This window comes from Rattus norvegicus, chromosome 1 (genome assembly GCF_036323735.1).
Source record: "Rattus norvegicus strain BN/NHsdMcwi chromosome 1, GRCr8, whole genome shotgun sequence".
NCBI classification, from domain to species: Eukaryota; Metazoa; Chordata; class Mammalia; order Rodentia; family Muridae; genus Rattus; species Rattus norvegicus.
Window position 1 is genome coordinate 212822872 of NC_086019.1, and position 23182 is coordinate 212846053.

At 50.2% G+C, this 23182-nt stretch overlaps 2 protein-coding genes across 2 annotated transcripts; one reads left to right on the plus strand and one right to left on the minus strand.

Annotated features, from left to right (window-relative positions):
- Positions 1 to 7045: 7045 nt before the first annotated feature.
- Naaladl1 (N-acetylated alpha-linked acidic dipeptidase-like 1) lies at positions 7046 to 20603 on the plus strand. Its single transcript, NM_031759.2, has 18 exons — positions 7046 to 7260; positions 7342 to 7514; positions 7596 to 7717; positions 8046 to 8168; positions 12963 to 13246; positions 13328 to 13432; positions 13925 to 14010; positions 14141 to 14260; positions 16801 to 16886; positions 16994 to 17057; positions 17140 to 17207; positions 17324 to 17415; positions 17505 to 17595; positions 19252 to 19333; positions 19415 to 19588; positions 19665 to 19752; positions 19851 to 19943; positions 20112 to 20603. The coding sequence occupies exons 1-18, from the start codon at positions 7061 to 7063 to the stop codon at positions 20296 to 20298; spliced, it is 2238 nt and encodes a 745-aa protein (NP_113947.1). The 5' UTR covers positions 7046 to 7060; the 3' UTR covers positions 20299 to 20603.
- Sac3d1 (SAC3 domain containing 1) lies at positions 20592 to 22971 on the minus strand. Its single transcript, NM_001401839.1, has 2 exons — positions 22219 to 22971; positions 20592 to 21182 (listed from the first exon to the last, which is right to left on the minus strand). Exons 1-2 carry the CDS (start codon positions 22790 to 22792, stop codon positions 20686 to 20688), a joined length of 1071 nt encoding a protein of 356 aa, NP_001388768.1. The 5' UTR covers positions 22793 to 22971; the 3' UTR covers positions 20592 to 20685.
- Between the last annotated feature and the right edge of the window lie 211 nt (positions 22972 to 23182).

Here is a 23182-nt window from a genome sequence, read left to right on the forward strand (position 1 = left end):
TGTGGTAAAAGTCAGTTACATCCTAATCCATTTTAGGGGAAAATCTCTTAATTTTATGGAGCCTGAGCTCGAATTCCTCTCCAATCCTCCAAGAAGGCTTACTGAGGACAGGAAACCCTAGAAAGGATGAGGCTGGGAGTCAGGCCACGTCTGTGCCTGTTCTTGGACTCGCACACACCATCGGGAAGGAGATCCCTGCTTGTGGCTCCGCCTCCAATCAGGCTTGACCCTCCAACCATCCACAGTGTTGTGGCTCAAACCCAAGGCCCCACTGGGCTAGGCACTAAAATACAGCCCCAGCCCCTCTTGCCTCTGTTTAACTTTGAAGAACCCTGGGGGCTGTTCCTAGCACAGTAGCTGAGGGAACACTTGACAGGGCACATTTGACCCTCTTTTAGCTTAGGCTGAGCAGAACTCACACCTTTAATTCAACAGTACACCTCTTCAGAGAGAGATCCCATCTTCATCTGCCGGTTGGAGGCGAGTTCCAGGCATCCTGTGACCCATTTCCTGCCAGCCCTGGACCAGCAGCCCAGCGGCCCAGTGGAACAGTGAACAGTCTTATCGTTTTCCCTAAGGGAATTAATTATGCAGTAACGAAGTTGACCAGGGATGTTTTGGCCAACAGTTAATGATGAACCCATTTATCAGACTAAGGACCTCCTCCCGCATTTATTAAAAGACTATCATTTATTGTGTATATTTCCCAATATACACAAATTTTCCCCAGTTATGGTATTAAACCTATTCCCACTTCGTGTTCCCATTATATTGAATTTAGATCAGCTCAATCTTGAAGTATAATCCAGTAGGACTGGAGACTAAATGCCTAAGGTTCTGGGCAAATAATAAAGTGCTCATAAGCCTTTTGGCTCCTTAGATAGTTGATATTAATAAGGAAGAAACTTTCCAGAAGTCCTGGGTTTAATTCCCAGCAACTACATGGTGGCTCACAGCCATTTATAATGGGATATGACGTCCTCTTCTGGTGTATCTGAAGGCAGCTACAGTGTAATAAAGTATATAAAATAAATAGATAATTCTTTAAAAAAATAAGGAAAAGATTATTTTTTTTTTTTTTCGGAGCTGGGGACCGAACCCAGGGCCTTGCGCTTCCTAGGCAAGCGCTCTACCACTGAGCTAAATCCCCAGCCCCCTGGAAAAGATTTTTTAAATTAAGGGGGAGGCATATATGCCACAATGCTCGTGGAGGTCAGAGGACAGCTCTGTGGAGAGTTCTCTCTGTTCACCTTTACATGGGCTCCAGGAATCAAATTTAGGTGCCAAGGCTTGTGGCAAGCTGAACCATCTCTCCGGTCTGCAACCAATTTTTGACGTAAAAGAAATACGTTTGTCTCCAATGGTAATTTCAAGCTCTTGTCAGCTTAATCAGAGGGAGTCCATAACACATCCTCTTCTTAGGACTTCACAGTCAGCATCTACTGATTGCTCCACCCCACTTTTATGTAAACAAGCCTCTTTTTCTGACCGTGACATCATTTTTTATAACTGTTGTTATTCAAATATCTAACTCAGTTTCCCTTTGGGTGGGAATTCAGACTCCAGAAACTCACAATCAAACTGCCTTGTTATGCAAATAAAATTTACTTTCCTTGCCTAGTAAGAGACAAGATAGAACTTAGGTACAGACGAGACTGACGTGGTCTGTACTGGCTTTGTCTCTTTCAAAGCAGAGTGAATATAAACTAAGGGAAATTCTGGAAAGGTCGAGGGGTTCCAGGGAAAGAACACTCACCTTAAGGACTTCCCTCAAGAGCAGACATCGGTGTAACCTGACTGCCCTGTTCTCTCTGAAAGGTCTCAGGCCTGGGAACCCAGTAATGTGGAATCTTAGGCACTACCAAGGCTGCTGGGCTGCAAGGAATCAAGTGAATTAGCCCTCAGCTAGCATTCAGGCACAGGAGTTTAGGTGTCCCCAATCCACCTGGCCCTGCAGTTCCCAGCTTCAGTGTGTGCTGTTCTAAACTTGGTCCCTATGGCCACTCCTGTTGACACTGCCTGGCCGTACCAGCCTAAAAGTCTCATTCAAACCCAAGTCTCATGGGGAAGCTGTGATGGTTTTACAAGGCCTCTCAGTTCACACACGGCTGCCCCAGATTTGGTAGTCAAAAGAAGGTTTTGTGTGTGCTGTACTGTCCTCCAGACCCCTCTGTCCTCAAGACACTGGGCTAAGTGACAAACCTTCCTGTGTCCCGTCTGGTGCCATCTTCTGGGAAGTGCTGAGGCAGGAGATGCTTTCCTGCAGCTGGATGGTGCCGAGTGCGCACAGAGCTATAGCCTCACCACAGCTCTGTCGTAACCATAGCTGAGGCCTCTGCAGTTACGGGACCATGACTGGACAGACTGTGTGTAGCACAGTTGGTGACAGCTCAGAGGCTCCTCGGCATCAAAGGCTTCAGTGTGATGTATCCTAGTGAGTTAATGGTTATTTGCCCTCTGCCTGGCTTGAAAGGCCCAGGAGAAACACATTTTTTGTTTGTTTGTTTTGTTTGGGGGGGCGGGGTTGTTGTTGTTGGTTGTGTGTATGTGTTTGCATATCATGTGCACATGTGTCACACATATATGTGTGGGTGCTTGTGCACAAGAGTCGGAGGGAATAGGACTGAGTCACACCCTTGAGTTATTAGGGCTCCCAGGGTGGAGGCTGACCTCAGATGGGGACAAGGACTGCTTGCTCTGCAATGATACCAAGAGGGCAGGACAAGGGAAAGGGCCAGGGCTAGAAGACTGAGCATCAGAGCAGTGACCTGAGAAGCAGTGGTCAGCTGAGGGCTGGGCCGGGACAAGACTGTGGGCTTAAGAGAGGAGAGGCAACAGAGCTCAGTGAGTGACGGAATTTCTACCAAGCCTGATGCCCTGTGTTTGATTTCCAAAGGAAAGGAATAAACCGACAACCAAAGGTTGTCTCCTGACTTCCATATGTTTGCTGTCATATGAACACATACATCTAAATAAGTGGGCTTTGGGGGGGGGTGTTTTTTGGTTTGGTTTTGATTGTTTTTTGGGTTTTTTTAGATCTATTTTATTATATATGAGTATGATCAAGCCAGCTCAGTCAGTCAACAGGTTCTCCAGAGCAGGATCGAGGATTAAAAAGAAAAACTAGACAATTAGACAGCACTGTAACACGACCCCAGCCAGTTCTGAGGCTGAAGCGGATTGTTTTTTTCCAGTTTGCTTTTATACCACTTTAGGTACACGCAAAATGATAAGATCATTTTGGGTCAAGGAACAAGCAAGGCAATAAACAAAGTCCTTCAAACACCTTTCTGGGGGCTCATCAGAATGACCAAGGCGAAAGGACTGCCACACTGCCTCAGCTGAGCCCGCTCTGAGCTTTGCATTAACTCAAATGTAAATGTTCTTAATCTGATCCTATTTCCTGAGTCTGAAGTCCAAGTCAGATTCCTGCCTTTGAGTTTACTTCTTCTTTTTATTTTTTTTTACAGATTTATTTATTTATTTATTTAGTGTATGTGGGTACATTGTCACTGTCTTCAGACACACTAGAAGAGAGCATCGGGTCCCATGACAGACGGTTGTGAGTCACCATGTGGTTGCTGGGAATTGAACTCAGGACCTCTGGAATAGCACTCAGTGCTCTTAACTGCTGAGCTGAGCCATCTCTCCAGCCTGATTGGTTGATTTTTGAGACCAGGATTTCTGTGTGGCTCAGGCTTTTCTGGAACCGAATCTGTGGCTGGCCTCCAACTCAGAAATTCACCTCTCTCTGCCTCCTGAGTACTGAGATCAAAGGTGTGCACCACCACTGCCTAACCCAAATGACTAGTATTTTATTTATTTTTTCTTTTCTTTTTTTCAGAGTTGGGGACCGAACCCAGGGCCTTGCGCTTGCTAGGCAAGCGCCCTACCACTGAGCTAAATCCCCAACCCCATGACTAGTATTTTAAAAGCAGAGAGAACAGGGTATAAAACTGTTATCTGGGCCCAGCTAGGATGTGTGGTGGGAGGACCTGTTTTAGGACCTGACAACGCTAAAGATGGTTTTCTAGTTGTGCTCAGAGAAATAGTTGGGAGTGAAAGCTAGATGCAGCTGCTTGCTGAGGCCTAAGCAGACACTCCCAAACGTGAGGCCTGTTCCATATGTTCTGTGCCTGACGCCCCCAGGGTCATGTGATTCTACCGCACAGGCGCTGACTATAACCAGCGCGTGTTTTTTCCCCACTGTTGGTGCCTGTAGCAAAGAAGATGAAGGGTCACTGACTGGGCCAGAAAACAGAGAAGGAAGAGATGTTTAGTGGCTCTCCTACCACAGGGAGGGAGGGGAGGGAGGGAGCTCACATGTTTTAGCTCCCTGCAGAGACTTCTACCAATGCTCAAAGTCTAGAATGTTCAGTGCCCGTCCAGCTGAGGTAGCCCAGTGTCTATGAAAGTGTGAACACCAAGTGATTCCAGCAGCTAGAGCTCATTCCCTTCTTATTTATAGAGTGTTGTGTATGCATCGGTGTTTGTATGTGTGTGTACAAGTGTGCATGTGTCTGGAGATCAGAGGTCAGCATCTTCCTTCATCCTCTGCCTTTAAGATTTATTTATGTGTATGGGTGTTTTGTGTGCATGTGTGTCTGTGTGCTGTGTGCATTTGTGTCTGTGTGCTGTGTGCATGTGTGTGTGTGTGTGAGTGCGTGTCTCTGGGTTGTATGCATGCTGGTGCCTGCAGAGGTCAGAAGAGAGAATCAGGTCCTCTGGAACTGAACTTAGGTGTGACTGGCTTAAGAGCCACCATTTTGGTTCTGAACCTGGGTCGTCTGCAAGCTGAGTCATCCCTTCGGTCCCTTCATCTTATTTTTTGAGATAGAGTCTTTCATTGAACCCAGAGCTCCCTGATTTAGTAATATTGGCTGGCCAGCAGATCACTTTCCTAACCCTGGGGTTGGGATTCTAGACAGAAGTTACCATGCCCAGGCCTTGTACAGAGGCGCTGGGGGTGGCACTCAGGTCCTCACCCTGGGGACTCAGGTCCTTATGCTTGTACAGAAGCACTTCACTGACTGAGCCTTCTTCCCAACCCTTCTTATTTTAGGCTGGGTCTCATGGGGCTGACGTCAAACTCACTGTTTCCTAGGCTGGTCTTGAACTTCCAATCCTCCTGCTTCTACCTCTAGGGGCCTGGCTTGAGTTGATTTTTCCAATGTTACACAGACAGATGTGGTTCACCACGCTCTGAGGCACAACCCAGACTCAAGCAAAACTATGCACGCACTCTTGCCTCTGTGCCCACCTGTGGCTTCAAATGTTCAAAGAACTAAATCTTTCCAGGATAGGGTGTGGCTATGCCCTGGGTGTCATCAGAACCTCTGCTCAGCTTATCAGCTAACCTTAGCAACTGTCCCCTAGTTCCTCTTTAAGGAAGGTATGTGCTCTCTAAATTGGCAATCTTCTGATAAGGCCCAAGGCCATCACCTGGGCCCTGATAATCAGCCTTTATATCTCTCCTGCTGGACTTTGCTTCCCCAGGGCCTGCCATGGAGCTGGCCCAGAGCTGAGTAAGTGAGGGTTAGAGCAAAGGAGGGAGTGTAAGTGGATGGATGGAGGGGTTGGTGGGATTAAAGCGATAAGTGGAAGAGCAGAAGGGGAAAGTGACTGATGAGAGGAAGATGCATAAGCAGTGGGATCGTGGAGGAGGAAGGGGAGGATGGTGGAATGGGAAGAGGAGGAGGAGGAAGATGGTGGAAGGGGAGGAGGAGGAGGATGGTGGAGGGGAGGAGGAGGATGGTGGAGGGGAGGAGGAGGATGGTGGAGGGGAGGAGGAGGAGGATGGTGGAGGGGAGGAGGAGGAGGATGGTGGAAGGGAGGAGGAGGATGGTGGAAGGGAGGAGGAGGAGGATGGTGGAAGGGGAGGAGGAGGAGGATGGTGGAGGGGAGGAGGAGGATGGTGGAGGGGAAGAGGAGGAGGATGGTGGAAGGGAGGAGGAGGAGGATGGTGGAGGGGAGGAGGAAGATGGTGGAGGGGAGGAGGAAGATGGTGGAGGGGAGGAGGAGGAGGATGGTGGGAGGGAGGAGGAGGAGGATGGTGGAGGGGAGGAGGAGGATGGTGGAAGAGGAGGAGGATGGTAGAAGGGACAGATAAGGTGACTAAGGCAGAGCATGGTGGAACAGCCTCTAATCCCAGCAGAGAGGGGCAAGCAGGGCAGATGTCTGTGAGTTTGTTACTAGCCTGATCTACAGAGCTGTAGACCAGCCAGGGCTACAGAATAAGATTTTGTCTTTGAAAAAAAAAAAGATGATGGGTAAATTTCACATCCGGGGACATCAACACACGGGTTTGCACCCGGGGCTGGGGATTTAGCTCAGTGGTAGAGCGCTTACCTAGGAAGCGCAAGGCCCTGGGTTCGGTCCCCAGCTCCGAAAAAAAGAACAAAAAAAAAAAAAAAAAAAAACAGGCACCCCCTTTAAAAGTCCCATAAACTGAGATGTCTGAGGGACAGAAACAGACAATCCTGCCAGACTTCACTCCTTTCATGCTCTGACACTGGGCTAAACATTTCTACAGCGGCGGCAGCATCTTGCTTCATAAAGACAACAATATGGTTATGTAAGGAAAGTCTTTATCGTCACTATTTTCTAGCAAAGAAAATGGGCTCAGAGAAGCTACGTGAACTGTCTAACATCACACAGCATGTCTAGCAAAATGACATCATTTGAACTAAAAAATTGGCTCAAGCCAGCAAGATACCAGAGTCAGAGACTGACCAACCCTAGTGAGGACACAGCAGGTAACCACGCTCACAGTGGGGCAGTCAGGATCCTGACTCCCAGGCCTGATATGGTATCCATTTTCCAGGGAGACCCTGAAAAGGACCATTCCCTTTGCTGGTAGTGTGTCCTTGCATTGTCCTGGTTCCCTCGGAGAAAGGCAAAATGTGGTCCAGGTGTCACCTCCCTGCTGGCCCTGCAGGATGTCTCCTGGCTCTTCACCCATAGGGGCAAAAGAACGTCACCACCCATAAGTAATGGTTAACCAGCCAGACACCTCATAAATAAGGAAGCCCAGCCAGGACTGCAGGGCTGTTACCACAGGATGCACTGGGCGAAAATACTAGGGGTGGGCATCGGGGCAGCCGCCCTCTTGGGGCTGGGGATCATCCTGGGGCACTTTGCCATCCCCAAAGCAACTGAACCTCTGGCCTCCAGTGTTTCAGACTCCCAGGACCTGGACCTGGCGATCCTTGACTCTGTAATGGGACAACTAGATGCTAGTAGGATCCGAGAGAACCTCCGGTGAGAAGTAGGTCCGCTCAAAGAAACCTGTTAGCCAGAGGCTTCCCCCGATAAACTCCACTCTCCCCTGCCCACCTGCAGAGAACTCTCCAAGGAACCACATGTGGCCACCAGCGCTCGGGATGAGGCCCTGGTGCAGCTGCTGCTGGGGCGCTGGAAGGATTCGGCGAGTGGGCTGGACACAGCCAAGACCTATGAGTACACGGTCCTGCTCTCCTTCCCCAGCACAGAGCAGCCTAACAGCGTGGAAGTCGGTGAGGTCAAGCCCAGGGATGTCTGGGTGGTGAGAGCTGCTGCTCGGTGCCCTGCTGACTCCGCCTTCTTACTCTTCTCAGTGGGCCCCAATGGGACGGTCTTCCACTCCTTCCAACCCTTCGAGAAGAATCTGACCGGGGAGCAGGCAGAGCCCAATGTGTTGCAACCTTATGCTGCCTACGCTCCCCCTGGGACCCCAAAGGTGAGCTGGAACACCCCCCCCCCATTATGATATTCTAGCTCTCCTTGGTTTTCTCCTCTCTCCCTCTAAAGCAGAGGCATCAGAGAAGTTCTTCAAGTGGAGCCTCAAACCCCCTCCACTGATCTTATTCCTATCCTCCATCAGTCATAGCGATCCCTGCTCAAAGCCTTGCGTAGCACATTAGAGAAGAGAGTAACTATCTTTATCTCCAGCTCTGGGTAAGGTGGGGAGACAGAACCAAGAGTCTTCTTGCTGCTAATCCATCTTTGTAGCCCTTTGTAACTGCCTTTGGATAAACCCGGGTACAGCTCTCTCCTTCTGGTCTCAGGGCCCCCTTGTCTATGCCAACCGAGGCTCAGAAGACGACTTCAAGAAGTTAGAGGCTGAGGGCATCAACCTTAAAGGCACCATCGCACTGACTCGCTACGGGAGCGTGGGGCGTGGGGCCAAGGTGAGTAGCATTCATCGTGCAGGGATCTGGGTGAAGGACCAGCAATGGACAGGAAAACAGGAGGAAGAGGACAGAGAGGAAACAGTTAGGAGTGGAAAGAGGAGGAGCATTAGTGTCACATGAACACTTGAGCTCAGCTCATGGTGCCTGGTACCACAAAGGCCAACAGGAGAGGCAAGAACCTACGTTCTGGGTTTTTTCCACCTCCTCCTCCTCCTCTTCCTCCCCCCTCCTCCTCTCCTCTCCCTCTTTCTTCTTCTTCTTCTTCTTCTTCTTCTTCTTCTTCTTCTTCTTCTTCTTCTTCTTCTTCTTCTTCTTCTTCTTCTTCTTCTTCTTCTTCTTCTTCTTCTCCTCCTCCTCCTCCTCCTCCTCCTCCTCCTCCTCCTCCTCCTCCTCCTCCTCCTCCTTCTTTTTCTTCCTTTTAAGATTTATTTATTATATATAAGTACATTGTAGCTGTCTTCAGACACACCAGAAGAGGGCATCGGATCTCTTTACAGATGGTTGTGAGCCACCATGTGGTTGCTGGGAATTGAACTCATGACCTCTGGAAGAGCAGTCGGGTGCTCTTAACCGCTAAGCCACCTCTCCAGCCCTCCTCCCCCTCCCCCCCCTCCTCCTCCCTCCTCCTCCCTCTCCCACTTCTCTCCAGGGTCACTCTCTATATCCCTGCCTGTCCTGGATCTCTGTAGACTAGACACAGAGAGATCTGCCTGCCTCTGCTTCCGGAGCACTGGGATTAAAGGAGTGTACCACCATGATTGGAGTTGTTTTTTGTTTTTGTTTTTAATATCTATTTAATTATGTACACTGTTACTGCCTTCAGACACACCAGAAAAAACAAAGCCCAATGATTGGAGTTTCTCGGATTTTTTGTTTTTGGTTGTTTTTGTTTTCTTCAAGACAGGGTTTTTATGTATATTCCTGGCTGTCCTGGAACTTGCTGTGTAGACCAGGCTGGCCTTGAACAGAAATCTGCCTACCTCTGTCTTCTGAGTGCTGGTTGCCTCTCCAACACCGGTGAAATTTTATTTATTTATTTGTTTGTTTATTTATTTATTTATTTATTTATTTTAAGATTTATTTATTGGGCTGGAGAGATAGATGGCTCAGTGGTTAAGAGCACTGACTGCTCTTCCAGAGGTCCTGAGTTCAATTCCCAGCAACCACATGGTGGCTCACAACCATCTGTAATGGGATCCAATGCCCTCTTCTGGTCTGTCAAAAGACAGTGACAGTGTACTCACATACATGGAATAAATAAATAAATCTTTTAAAAAAAACACTTTTATTTATTTGTTTAATTACTTTTTGAGGGGAAGATGCTCCTTCTGTGTGGAAACAGAGGACAACGTTTAGCGGTGAATTCTTCCTTCCTCCATCTGTGTCCTAGGGTCAGGTTGTCAGGCTTGGTGACCAGGACATTTTTTCCTGTGATGCCATCTCACCAGCCCAGGAATTGAGTCTTTAAGCTGTGTTTTATTCAGAGACTTGGTGATCTGTGAAAGTAGCAGGCTGAAGCCAGTTAAAAACTGGCATTTCAAAACAAACAAACAAAAGCCCCAGGCATTTCTAGCTGGGCGATGGTGGCGCACACCTTTGGTCCCAGCACTTGGTAGACAGAGGCAGGCAGATCTCTGTGAGTTCTAGGACAACCAGGGTTACACAGAGAAAAACCAAATCAGCCCAAATCTCCTGGCTGTGTCATTTCCTCCACAGCCAGATTACAGAGTGAGAAGGCAGAGACACTAAGGCAGGCAGTTACTCTGCAGCTCAGTGGGCCCGGGCCCTCTGCTAACGGGGGCAGTCACACTTCTGAGATTTGCTGTGTTTGAGTCTCCTTTCTTCCTACTGTGTGCTCCTTCCCTGGGTGCTAAGCTCAGGCCCTGAGTCTGTTCAGTGTTTGCTGATACCAACTTTGTATCTAGGGCCTGAGGCAGGGTTAACTAAAACAAACAGACCTATGATATGATATGGTATGATATGATATGATAACATAGGATATGTTACTAACATGTCCTATAGGCTCCTTCTGCCACACAGAGGACCCTGGGGCTCAGTGGATGGCCAGCCAGTCTAGCTGAATTGGCGAGTCCTAGATTTCAGGGAGAGAGTCTATCTCCAAAAATAAGGTGGAAGTGGGCTTGCCTTTAATCCCTCAAGAGGGAGGCAGAGGTAGACAGATCTCTGTGAGCTCCAGGCTAAGCTAGGTCTATGTTGTGTTTTTCAGGTCAGTAAAAAAAAAAAGCCTGGCTCAGTGTCAGACACCTTTAATCCCAGCAAAGACAGGAGGATCTGCATGACTTTGAGACTAGCCTGAACCACATAGAGAGGTCCAAGGCAGCTCCATAAACAAAGCAAAAGCAACGACCCAAACAAACAAGAAATTAGGCAGAAAGTGATTGAGGAAAACACCTGTCACTGACCTCTGGCCTCCTATATGTGTGCACAGACACTTGTTTACACATAGACAGAAGAACACACACACACACACACACACACACACACACACACACACACACACGAGAGAGAGAGAGAGAGAGAGACAGAGAGACAGAGAGACAGAGACAGAGACAGAGATAGAGACAGACAGACAGACATTGGGGTTGGGTGTTACCGGTAATTTAAGCTAACCACCCTGGTTAGTCCATCAACCAAGGTGATCTCCTGCTTCATCCTTTAGAATGCTAGGATTACAGCTGTGAGCTTCCGTGCCTGGTTTTTCTGTCAGCATTTTAAAGTCTGGAAGTTAAGAACATCGGCAATGTACACCATTGTCACTGCCCCTGTTCAGCACCTCAGCATTGTTAAAAACCAACATTCTGGGGGCTGTAGAGACAATGCAGCTATTAAAAGTACATTCTGCTCTTGCTGAGGGCCTGCATTCAGTTCCAGATCCCATGTCAGGGGACTCACAACCACCTAAAACTTTAGTGCCAAGAGGATCTGGCACCTCTGGCCTCCTCAGGGACTTACACTTATGTATACAAACACACATACAGGCACACACATACACACAGACACACACAAGTGAAAAAATAATAAATCTTGCAATGGAAATTCTCCTCCTCTCACCCCACTCCATCCCCCTTTCTTTTTTGTATTTTGAGACAGGGTTTTTCTGTGTAACAGCTTGGGGTGTCCTAGAACTCTATTTGTAGATCAGGCTGGCCTTGAATTTATAGAGATCTGAGTGCTGGGGTTAAAGGTGTGGGTCCCCACACCTGGTTTTTTGTTTTTGTTTTTTTGTTGTTGTTTTGTTTTTCTTTTTCTTTTTCTGAAACTGAAACTCTACTTAACAATTTCTCTTCACTTTGTACCACAGGCCTCTGATAACCTCAACTCCGATTTCTTTTGTAATTTTGATTGATGTGTATGAGTGTTTTGTTGGCATGAAAATGCAGTGCCCACAGAGGCTAAAGAGGGCATCAGAGAGTCAGATCCCTTGCAACTGGAGATGCTAAAGAACTGCTGTGTGGGTGCTGGAAGCTGCACCCAGGTCCTCTGGAAGAGCAGCCAGTGCTCTTAGCCACAGAGCCATCTCTCCAGCACCACCCACTTCCTTATTTTTTTTTAAGATTTATTTATTCATTTATTATATGTAAGTACACTGTAGCTGTCTTCAGACACACCAGAAGAGGGCATCGGATCTCTTTACAGACGATTGTGAGCCACCATATGTTTCCTGGGGATTGAACTGAGGACCCTGGAAGAGCAGTTGGGTGCTCTTAACCGCTGAGCCATCTCTCCAGCCCCTTATTTTTTTTAAAATGATAAAGGACTTTAAACATTTGCTTTTTGTCTGTCTGTCTATGTGCCTGTCTGTGCATCCTTATGTTGTGTGGGTGCCTTTAGTGGCCAGAAGAGGGTGTCTGATCCATTTGACGTGAAGTTTATTGTTGGTGGGGTTTTTGTTGTTGACTGTTTGTTGAGACAGGGTCTTTCTATATAGCCCTGACTATCCTGGAACTTTCTGTGTAGACCAGACTCTCTCCCCTAATTCACAGAGATCTGCCTGCCTGTGCCCCCTGAGTACCGGGATACAGGTTATGCAAAACTGTGCCAGCAATATGTATTTTTTATATTTGACTTACTTAACCAGTTTAACATTTTAATGTTTCTTGAGGTTGTTTGAGGACTTTATTCCTTCTCAAGGCAGACTAGCATCATTCCATTGTTGGACTGGGGATGTGCTCAGCTGGTAGAGTGGTTTCTTGGCATGTACGAGGCCCTAAAGTCTATTCCCAGCGGCCCATAAAACTGGATGTTGTAGCGCATGCCTGTAATCTCAGCACTGGGGAGGTGGAGGCAGGAGGATCAGAAGTTCAAGGTCATCCTTGGATAAACCACCCCTTTCTTATTCATTCGTACCCTGGTGGACAGTTGGCCTGTTCACACTGTGGATGTCCAGACCAATGCTTCCGTGAAGGGTGCACGTCTCTTCCTTTGAGACTCTGAGTCTCCCTCTGTAGCCATGGCTAGCCTCAACTGCACAACAATCCTCTTGCCTCTGCTTCCTGAGTGTTGGTATTGGCAGGCTTTGGCCACCACAAATGACTTACATCTCACTCTTTTATACCTTCATAGTATTCCACCACGGGATACCTACTTTTTTTTTTTTTTTTTTTTTGCCAGACCATCCCCTAGTGGCCCATGTAGTTCTACCATGTTTTGGGCCAACACTACCTTGCTCATGGGAAGACAGCACCTCTGGTTTCCAGGTAGAGAGGAGAGGGGGAGCATAGGGCGTGTCCCCACCTGTCACTTACACATAGCTTGTTCTGCCTTCTGCAGGCCATCAATGCTGCCAGGCACGGAGTTGTTGGAGTGCTGGTGTACACTGACCCTGGTGATATCAATGACGGGAAGAGCTTGCCTAATGAAACCTTCCCCAACTCCTGGGGACTGCCTCCTTCTGGTGTGGAGCGAGGCTCCTACTATGAGTATTTTGGGGACCCTCTGACTCCCTACCTTCCAGCCCACCCCGTATCTTTCCGCCTGGATCCTCATAACATCTCGGGATTTCCCCCAATTCCCACCCAGCCTATCGGCTTTGAGGATGCGAAAAACCTGCTCTGGTGAGCCTGTGCCCAGTCTGTCTTGACCCCAGACACATGCAGATGCCAAACTTACCCTCACAGTCATTCTCTCCTCCCCAGTAACCTCAATGGAACATCCGCCCCCGACTCCTGGCAGGGAGCACTGGGTTGTGAGTACAAGCTGGGACCGGGTTTCGAGCCAAACGGAAACTTCCCGGCTGGCAGGTGAGGCAAGGCGTCTCTCTTCTCTCCCTTCCCCCAGTTCCCTTCTTCCCTTGATACCTTCTTATCCAACATTCCTTCTTCCGTCTTCGAGGCGGTCTCCCAGCCCTTTCCAAAATGACTTAGTCTTTGGGGGAAGCTCACTGAAAGGAAATGACCCACCAGACCCCATGGGGTCTCCCTGCCCCTCCCACCTACTTCCCACCCAATTCAGCTACTACTACTTCCTTTGACCCTGCTCCTAGACCTGGGCAGTGCATTCCTGGCCCCTGGCCGCTTTCCCATCTGAACGTCCCTGGCCACCAGGTGTCCCCTCTTTACAAGCTAAGAAGGCTCCCAGCCCAAAGAGAGCAGCTTTGCTTACTGCCTTTCTTGGTCCTACTGGGCAAACGACTGATGGTGTCACCTTCCCTCTCTTGCCTCACTTTCTTCTGAATCTGATAGGAGGACAGGAGAAGGCTTAAATTCTAATCTTATCCTTCGTCCCACCCCTAGTGAGGTGAAAGTGAGTGTCTACAACAGGCTGGAGCTGAGGAACTCCTCCAACGTCCTGGGCATTATCCAGGGGGCAGTGGAGCCTGGTGAGCCTGTTAGCACCAAGTCCTGCCACCCCGCAAGTCTCCCTGGGTCCTGCCCTGGTTGCAGCCCACCTTGGCCTGCTCCCCCTCTGTTGTCCCTTCTCTGCCCCTCTGACTCCAGTCCTCCCTTCAGATCGATATGTGATCTACGGAAACCACCGGGACAGCTGGGTACATGGGGCAGTGGACCCCAGCAGTGGCACTGCTGTCCTCTTGGAGATCTCTCGAGTCCTGGGGACCTTGCTAAAGAAGGGTGAGGCCATGCTCTCTTCTGGTCACTCCCCCAGAAGCCCCAGAGTCATTTCCTGCCCACTTCTTCTGTTTCCTTCCTCTCCAGAGCTTACTTGAGCCAGGCATGAGCCCTGGAGGCATTAGAACCTGGGTGCTAGACCCTGGCCTTGGGAGCCTCAGGGCACAGTAACAGATTATTGATATATGCAGTCGTCCCCAAGATCCTTCTATGTGTGCTGGGAGAGTCAGGCCCCACAGGCTGCGAACATGATCCATCCAAGCTCTGCCCATAAGGTCCTTGCTTTTTAAGCCAGGTCTCTCCATTCTGGAGACATTCCAGCATGGGAGACACTCAAGGGAAGGCATGGCTCCTCAGAGCAAGGAATCATAGCTAGGGAGGAAGCTGAGCATCAAGGGATGGTCAAGGTAATGAGAGGAGAGGGCAGGAAGAAGGTTGAGGGCTTCTGTCTCTGGGTTGGAAAAGACACTTGTGAGATGAACTGGAGGGCTGTTAGCAACGATGGAAGGTCAAACAGATGTGGCAGATGCCAGCAGAGGAGGGCAGGTGTCAGCTGGGAGCAGCAGGTAGGTCCCCGGAAGACTGTGGCCAGCCAGTCTAGTCTACTTGGGTGAGTTTCAGGCCATGGAGCCCTCATCTCAAACAAGCAAGCAAACAAACAAACAAACTTGGACAATCCTTTTCTGATGCATTTATTATAATTTAATCTCTCAAGTATAGGCAGAATCTAAATAATGGATTTTCTATGTAGATTGTCAGGAATTACTAATAACTAGTATGGAGTGTGGGCCCTCTAGAAACAAGAATGAAAACCAACAAAATCCCTAAGCTATGGACTGTACACACAAACGCCCTGGCACGGACACAGCACCTTGGCGATCTAACCCAGGACATACAGTGTGTCTCACTGTGTCCTTTTGTTTCTAACAGTGCCTTAGCTGCTCTGTGTCTTTTGTTATATTTCCCTCAGCCTGGTTGACCTGACTGCCATCAGGTCATACATTACTGGCAAGAGAAAGTGTGGGATTAGTAGCTGCAAACATAATTCACGCTATATTTAATGCCTTTCTCTTCAGCCACAAGGTGAGTGTTAGGTGTGGTGGCTTATGTCTGAAGTTCAGTCCTCAGGAGGCTGTGGCGAGAGGCGTGCAAGCTGTTTGAGGCCAGCCTGGTCTACAGAATGAGTGTCAGAGCAGCCATGGCCACAGAATGAGACCCTCCCTATCTAATGAGTAAATACACCAGTGAATCAATAGGGTCTGGGGTTGTAGGTCAGTTGGTAAAGCGTGGGTAAAGTTGTAGGCCTAGCATATAGGAGGCCCTGGCTTTGGCAGAAGGAGCAAGAGAATCAAAGTTCAAGGCCATCCCCAGCTACACAGTGAATTTGAAGCCAGGCTCTGATACAAAAGATGAGCTCTGGAATGGTAGCACATGTCTATGATAGCAATATTGGGGAGGCTGAGGCAGGAGAATGGTGAGTTTAAGACCATTCTGTGTTACATAGGTAGTTCTGGGCCAACCAGGACTATATAGCACGACCCTGTTTTAGAAAACAACAAAATAAGAAACAAACAATAATGATCAGATGATCCAGCTGCAGCCAGAGGTGCAACAAAACAGGGAACACAGAGCTGAGGGAGCACAGAGCTGAGGGAGCACAGAGCTGAGGGAGTACGGAGACAATGAAGGGGCAAGCATCAGAGTCTCAGGGGTGTGGCTAGGGACTGTGGGCAGGTAGCCTGGAGATGGAAACTGGGCCGCAGAATGCTGTAGGAGGCAGGGTCAGGCCCTGGGTAAATAAATCATATGCCTCTGGAACCTATGTCTGGATTTGAACCTGGCTGTGCTACCTAGTGGCTATGACCTAGGGCAAGGCATTTAACTTCTAAGTGACTCCATTTCTTCAACTGTGAAGTGGGAAGACACTTTCTTTTTCCTTTATTTTTATTTTATGTGTATGGGTGCTTTGCTTTTATGATTGTCTGTGTACCATGTGCATGCAGTACTGTGAGGGCCAGAAGAGAGCATTGCGTCCTCTGAAACTGGAGGTTGGAAGCCTCCATGTGGGTGCTTGGAGTAGAACCTTGGTCCTCTGGAAGAGCAGCCAGTGCTCTTAATGGTTGAGCATCTCTCCAGACTCACCCTTCCCATCCCCCCATCACCCCTTTTGTCAGGGTTGATTTGGGACAAAACTATTCAGCAACTACCAATGTATTAGCAACAAGTGTTTTGTGGGATATTTAGAGATTGAGGGTAGAGGATCAAATTTTCTCAAAGCAGGCCTACAATGGACCAGAGAGGAGGTGGGGCATTCAGGTCAAAAGAGACCCACTGATCCAAGGATCTCAGGGTACAGTGTGTTGAAGGTGGGAGGCTAGAAAAAGGACTGTCTCCTGGAAGACTGGCAGAAGGGTGCCAGGTGGTGTGGTCTGACCATCTTTTCTAGCTCTTCCCTCCCTTCCATGTCCCCAGCCTACTCCCTAAGTCTCCTTGGGTCAGAGGACCCTGCCCTTCAACTCCTCATGGCTTCCTCTTCTGTCCAGGCACCTGGCGGCCCCGTAGATCCATCATATTTGCCAGCTGGGGAGCAGAGGAGTTCGGGCTCATCGGCTCCACAGAATTCACAGAGGTGAGTGAGCCTCACAAAGGAGTGAGTAATAGGAGTCCTTGGATGGGGCAGCAATGGACTAATGGACTGATGTCGCTTGCCCTCTCTCCTACCCTCCCTTGGCACAGGAGTTCCTCAGCAAGCTGCAGGAGCGCACAGTGACCTACATCAACGTGGACATCTCTGTGTTCTGTATGGGAGGCTTGGCTAGCTGGGAGTGGGCTGGGAGAGGAAGGGACTGGGTCTGAACAGGCCCCCTTGCTTCCTCTCACAGCCAATGCTACCCTCCGGGCACAGGGGACACCCCCTGTACAAAGCGTGATCTTCTCTGCCACCAAAGAGGTACAAGGGGGTATGGGTGGATTATGCAGTATAGGGTGGGCAGGACCGGAGCCCACGGGTCACATCTGGTTGTTGAGGCTGGGTTTCCTGAACCATTGGATGTTCCTCTGTACCAGATCAGTGCACCAGGCTCCAGTGGCCTCAGTATCTATGACAACTGGATCCGATATACTAACCGCAGTAGTCCAGTATATGGACTGGTTCCCAGGTGAGCCCAGAAGCCAGATGGGTAGGGGGCCTATAGGCTCAGCTTGACTACCTGGCATCCCCAAGACCCCGTCTTCTTCCCTCGTCTAGCATGGGCACACTGGGTGCAGGCAGCGACTATGCCTCATTCATTCACTTCCTGGGCATCACCTCCATGGACCTTGCCTACACCTATGACCGGGTGAGTAGAGTCTTCCACATCACTCCCTTCCCAGCACTGCTGGTCAGATCTCAGGGAAGATCTAGTCCAGACCAGATCTGGTTCATTCACTAAACAGCTGTCCACTGTGTCTTAGTTTTGTTTCCTGATGCTGTGACAAAAGCAACTTTGAGGAGGAAGGGTTTATTTTAGCACAAGCCCAGGTCCTGGTCTATTAGAGCAGGGGGTCACAGTGGCAGGAGCACCAGAGAATGGAACACAGTCACACTCGCAGTTAAGAGCAGAAAGTAAGGAGTAGATGCTCAGTGGTTACTAAGCTCAGCCAATTTCTCCATCCCTGACCTAGGAATGGTGCTGCCCACAGTGTGGTCCTGGAAGGGAGAAACACCAGCTCAGGACCCCAGACCAAGTTTCTAGCATAGAGTGACAGAGGGCAGGGAATATGAGATAAAGACAGGAGATGAAGAATGAGGGAGAAGGGGGAAAGGTATTTATTCTGAAGGACGAACAACTCTCTGGATAGAGACAGACAAGGTCCATAGGCAAATGGCAGTTTAAACATAAAAGGGGAAATCCCATGTTTGGATGAAGTGTTGGATTTTAATTGGGCATGCTAACTCGGTAAGCCAAAGGGGCCTTTTGATTGCTGGATTTCAATGTTTTGATAGCTGGACCTCAGAAGGAGGGAGTGGCCAAATAAGGGGATAGACCTTGGTGGCCAGCTTTAGGAATATAATCTAACAGCACTTAAGATTAGCAAGGCAAAGGGAATCGGGGAGAAGGGCAGGGCCTGCCCAAGCTGGCCAGAGTCCCTTCAGTCCTCTCGCCTCAGTAAATGTAATAAGATAGACTGACTCCCACAGACATTGCCACAGGCCACCCAGGACTTGTCCCAGGTGTTTCTAGATTGTATCAAGTTAACAGTTAAAACTAGCTGTTAGCATTGGGCAACACAGGCCGGCTTTCCTAGGCCTCGGAGCTTGTTTCTGCTCATCAATAACCTGCATTGACTGTATTGATTTGAAGTTGCTCCACCTTACTCATTCTGCAATGCTGTCATGTCCTGTTACGCCTTATTCAGGACTAGGAAAAGACAGACTGCTGTCAATCAGTTGTAGGATGGCAGTGACTAAGCAGAACTGAGTGTGCAAACGTTTGTGTGGGTGTCAGCACGACTTAAGAAATGTTAGGGAGGGCTGGAGAGATGGCTCAGTGGTTAAGAGCACTGACTGCTCTTCCAGAGGTCCTGAGTTCAAATCCCAGCAACCACATGGTGGCTCACAACCATCTGTAATGGGATCTGATGCCCTCTTCTGGTGTGTCTGAACAGCTACAGTGTACTTACATGTAATAAATATTAAAAAAAAAAAAATGTTAGGGAAAGATTCACTGGTCGTGGGGATTGAGGTGGGAGCTGCAGTGCATGCACCCTGTAGCTCGAGTGGGTGCTCTCAATCCCTTCCCCTGGCTGTGCTGTCCTTGAGGTGGAGCTGGGATTCTCACACGCCCCAGGCTCACCCTCCTATTTGGGTGCTGCCAGGCAGGCCAGTCCCTGACCGTCAGCTCCTCCTCTGAAGTGGAGCTTCTAAAGCCCACACGGTTCACACTGTGGCCCACTGTGGGTACCCAGATTTCCCACCCCAAGCCTACCCTACCCCCTCTTTCTTATTCATCTAGAGCAAGACCTCAGCCAGGATCTACCCAACCTACCACACAGCGTTTGACACGTTTGACTATGTGGAGAAGTTTCTGGACCCTGGTGAGGAAGGGACAGGGGCATTCTGTGGCTGACAGAAGGATGGGCTGAAGATGCAGCCCTAGCCTTGTGTCCCCTCCATAGGTTTCAGCAGCCACCAGGCTGTGGCCCGGACTGCTGGGAGTGTGCTGCTCCGGCTGAGTGACAGCCTCTTCCTGCCCCTCAATGTCAGTGACTATAGTGAGACACTACAGAGTTTCCTACAGGCTGCTCAAGAGAACCTTGGCGCCCTGTTAGAGAGTCATAACATCAGTCTGGGTATGCACACCCCGACATGGAGTCTTGGGGAGCCCTGTATCCCCGGGCAGGGCTAAGCCAGGTGTTCCCTACCCAGGGCCCTTGGTGACCGCAGTGGAGAAGTTTAAGGCAGCAGCTGCAGCCTTGAACCAACACATCTTGACACTGCAGAAGAGCAGCCCTGAGTGAGTGTCAGCAGTGGGCAGGTGCCTGGGGGCGGGCCCTCGTGCACCAAGCCAGCAGCTGAAATGCTGGCTTGCAGAGTGACACACATGCTCTCCAGTCCTCTGCAGGTACGGATGGTCAATGACCAGCTAATGCTCTTGGAACGGGCATTCCTGAACCCGAGGGCTTTCCCAGAGGAGCGATACTATAGGTGAGCCTGTGCCAAAGCTCTGGGGAGGAGGGGTTAACAATTACCTCCCACCCTGCACTGCTGTAAGCCCTGGCTTTCAGAGACCAGACAGGAGTTTTATGCTTGCCTATTGTCTGTGCTGAGTCCCAGGTAACCTCTCACTGACCCTTGCTTGCCCTTTCTCTTCAGCCACGTGCTCTGGGCACCCAACACAGCCTCTGTTGCCACATTCCCAGGTCTGGCCAATGCTTATGCTAGGGCCCAGGAAATCAACTCCGGAGCTGAAGCTTGGGCTGAAGTAGAGAGGCAGCTTAGCATTGCAGTAATGGCCCTGGAGGGCGCAGCAGCCACCCTGCAACCTGTGACTGACCTCTAACCCTAGCCCTGTCCCTGGGGCCTTTTCTTATCTTGCACCTCTTGCACCTGTTTCTCTGGGTTATGTCCCAGTCCTTTCTGAGACCAGGAGTAGGTACACCAGGAAGCACTCTAGAGTTTCTATAGCAACAGCTGGGAGTCCCTGGAGTTAAGGACACCTGCTCATGGTAGTGGGTGAAATCTGGGGCCAAAGTAATATAGAGGCTAACCCCTTGCTCAGCCTGCTTTCCTGTTCCTCTCCTCTATCTCCTCTCTTAACCCTCAAATAAACAAAGTCTAGACGTTCCTGTCCTTGTTTGAAAATCATAATGAGTTCCTTTTATTGTCTGGGAGTCGTGAAAAAGAGCCCTAGGTGTTCGGATCCAGGTCTCATGGGAAATGAAACCGCTCAAGTGGGAGACCCAGGTCTGTGAATGTCCTTCTCTTCCTCTGCCATGACCACTTCCTCCAGGGTGTGTCCCTGCAGCTTGCTTCCCACTAGTAAGTGGCAGGTACCAGGGGATGGGAGTCCTTCCTCAGAGTACTGACCCCTCAGGAATATAACTCTATCTTTATCCAAGGTCAGTCCGTGGGCCTGGCACAGGTCCTGCGCTTCCTGGAGCCCATCCAGGGCCAGAAGGTGTACTATGAAGTCCAAAGGCAGGGTTTGTCCTCTGGGCGTGCTCAGGGCACGGGACAGGCGGGACAGGGCTTTTCGGCGGGCATAGCCAATGTGTTCCTGCACCGCGCAGCTCTGTAGGTAGGGCAGGGTCCGAAGCAGACGAAACAGTCGGGCATAGTTGTCTTCACGGAAGGCAGAGTCAACAGCCAAGGCAGTCTGAAGGGGTGGGCAGGCACGCAGGGCGGCAGGCAGCTGCAGAACCTCCTGCAGGGCTTCCACGGAACCTATACAAACAAGGATGCTCGATGCTTTCCGCATGGGCACACCTCACATCCCATGCCCCACGCCATGTACACCTCTAGTTCCAGGCAAGCCCACTTCCAGAGCTTGGTTCTGCCTACCTGCCAACCTGTCATGTTCCCTCAGAGAGGCTAACCCACTTCTCTCCTCTTCCAAGAAAGATCCAGTCTTTTTGAGGTGCCACAAGATCAGACCTCCTTCTGTCTAAATCCTTATGAGGCAGAAGTGGGCAGTGTTTTACATTTATATAGGGGCACAGGCCAAAATAACTTGAAGGCTTGCCTGAGGCTGTCCTATAGTACAGGCTATTATGCTGGACCCTAATTTAAGATTTCTGACTTAGGTTTCCCACTGCTGCCCAGTAGCAAAAGGGTTTTAGGTGCTGGCTTCGCTACACTTTCTCTATCTGGAAAGGTCATTTTTTTGAGGAAGACTCTGCCCTAGTTTCCTTTCCAGGAAATCTTGGCCACTGGAACCTTGGGTCACTTTTGGAAATTAGTGAATTTAAGAGTCACTGTGTGTGTGTGTGTGTGTGTGTGTGTGTGTGTGTGTGTATGATCCAAATATACTGTATCTGCATACAAAAATCACCAAAATATCTGCCTGCCTCTGCCTCCAAAGTGTTCCAATACAAGGCACCTGTCAGCACGCCCACAGGGCTTTCTTATAATTAAGTAAACCACCCACAGAAGGGAACCTTTTAGCAACTCCTGTCAGATATATTTATGGGCCAGCCCACGGAGTAGTTCTTACAAATTTGGAAACTTTCTAGGTCAACTTCTCAATACTATCCTACCTTCTTCTACATCAGTAGAAAGAAAACTGCCCAATTTGAGAATGACAGGCCTGGGGGTCCCAGTCGGGACTCTTAGGAACTGACTTTCCCAAGGAGAAGCTATTGCTGAAGGATGGAAGCTACCGTACTCCCAAGCTAGAGTCTGCCGTTGTTGCTAGCTAGAATTGCTTCCCGACCCCAAGCTCCTCGGGTCCCCGCACTTTGTTCTCCGGGATCCGACTCACCCAAGTTGTAGAGCAGAAAGAGGCCCTGAAAGGCAGCCTGGCGGGGGTGCGGGGCCTTGCCCCGCGCGTAGCAGCGCCGCAGCGAACCGAAGCCTTCTTGCACTTGAGTCTGAAGCAGCACAGGGTCCGCCACTCCGCGCGTCTCTTCAGGCCGCATCCGCGCCACCACGACCAGCAGCGTGGCCAGCGCGGGCTCCAGCACCGCCGCCGCTTCCGCGTCGTCCACGCCCTGCAGCGACAGATCCAACCGCACCGCCCGCAGGCGGTCGGCCACGAAGCTCGCCACCTCCGCGCACGACACGTCGGTGCGGTCGGCCACCTCACCCGCCAAGTAGCGCACGGTGGCCAGGAGCACTGGGGGCGGCCGCAGCAAGCTTGGCGGGGGCCGGGGTTTGCCCGCTGCCGGACGGCTGTACTCCTTCACTGTGCGCCTCGGGTCGGCTCGGGGAGCATTCCCACAGCCGCCTGGCTCAACCTCCAGTCGGTGCAGGCGGCGCTCGCGTTCGCGTCGGGCGCGCTCCGCAGCCGGACACATGTCTGGGCACAGGCCCATGGGCAGTTTGTAGTCGGACATGGCTGGGCTGTGGGTAGAGGATGCACACTCAGCATCGCTGGGCCAACGGAAGCGCGGTACTGCATCCTGCCGTGGGCTCGGGGAACAGGCTTGGGATCCAGTCTGGCTAGCCCACCCCTCTTCACCCGGTTTTCTCGATTTGCGGCTCCGGCGGCCTTTAGAAACGCCTCCCATAATCCACCGCGCCTGGCTTCGGTTTTTCTCCTTTAAATCGTCCCATGATGCACCGGTTTGTAGTCCAGCCATGAGGTCACACCTCCCCAGGCCTGGGATTTGCTAGTTTAGCTTTTTGTTCTTAGGGCTCTCGAAGTAGGTAGTCCTACTTTGCCTATGTGTCCATCATTTCTTTAATATACTAAACTAGTGCTGCGTGTCTGTCATTCTTCATTG

Excerpts from the sequence above, each read along its gene's own strand:
- Naaladl1 (NM_031759.2), top strand. The coding sequence starts at position 7,061 with ATGCACTGGGCGAAAATACTAGGGGTGGGCATCGGGGCAGCCGCCCTC. Across the intron at positions 14,261-16,800 it reads GGGGACCTTGCTAAAGAAGG|GCACCTGGCGGCCCCGTAGA; the intron begins GTGAGGCCATGC and ends TCTTCTGTCCAG. Across the intron at positions 16,887-16,993 it reads GCTCCACAGAATTCACAGAG|GAGTTCCTCAGCAAGCTGCA; the intron begins GTGAGTGAGCCT and ends CCCTTGGCACAG.
- Sac3d1 (NM_001401839.1), bottom strand. The coding sequence starts at position 22,792 with ATGTCCGACTACAAACTGCCCATGGGCCTGTGCCCAGACATGTGTCCG. Across the intron at positions 21,183-22,218 it reads CTTTCTGCTCTACAACTTGG|GTTCCGTGGAAGCCCTGCAG; the intron begins GTGAGTCGGATC and ends TTGTTTGTATAG.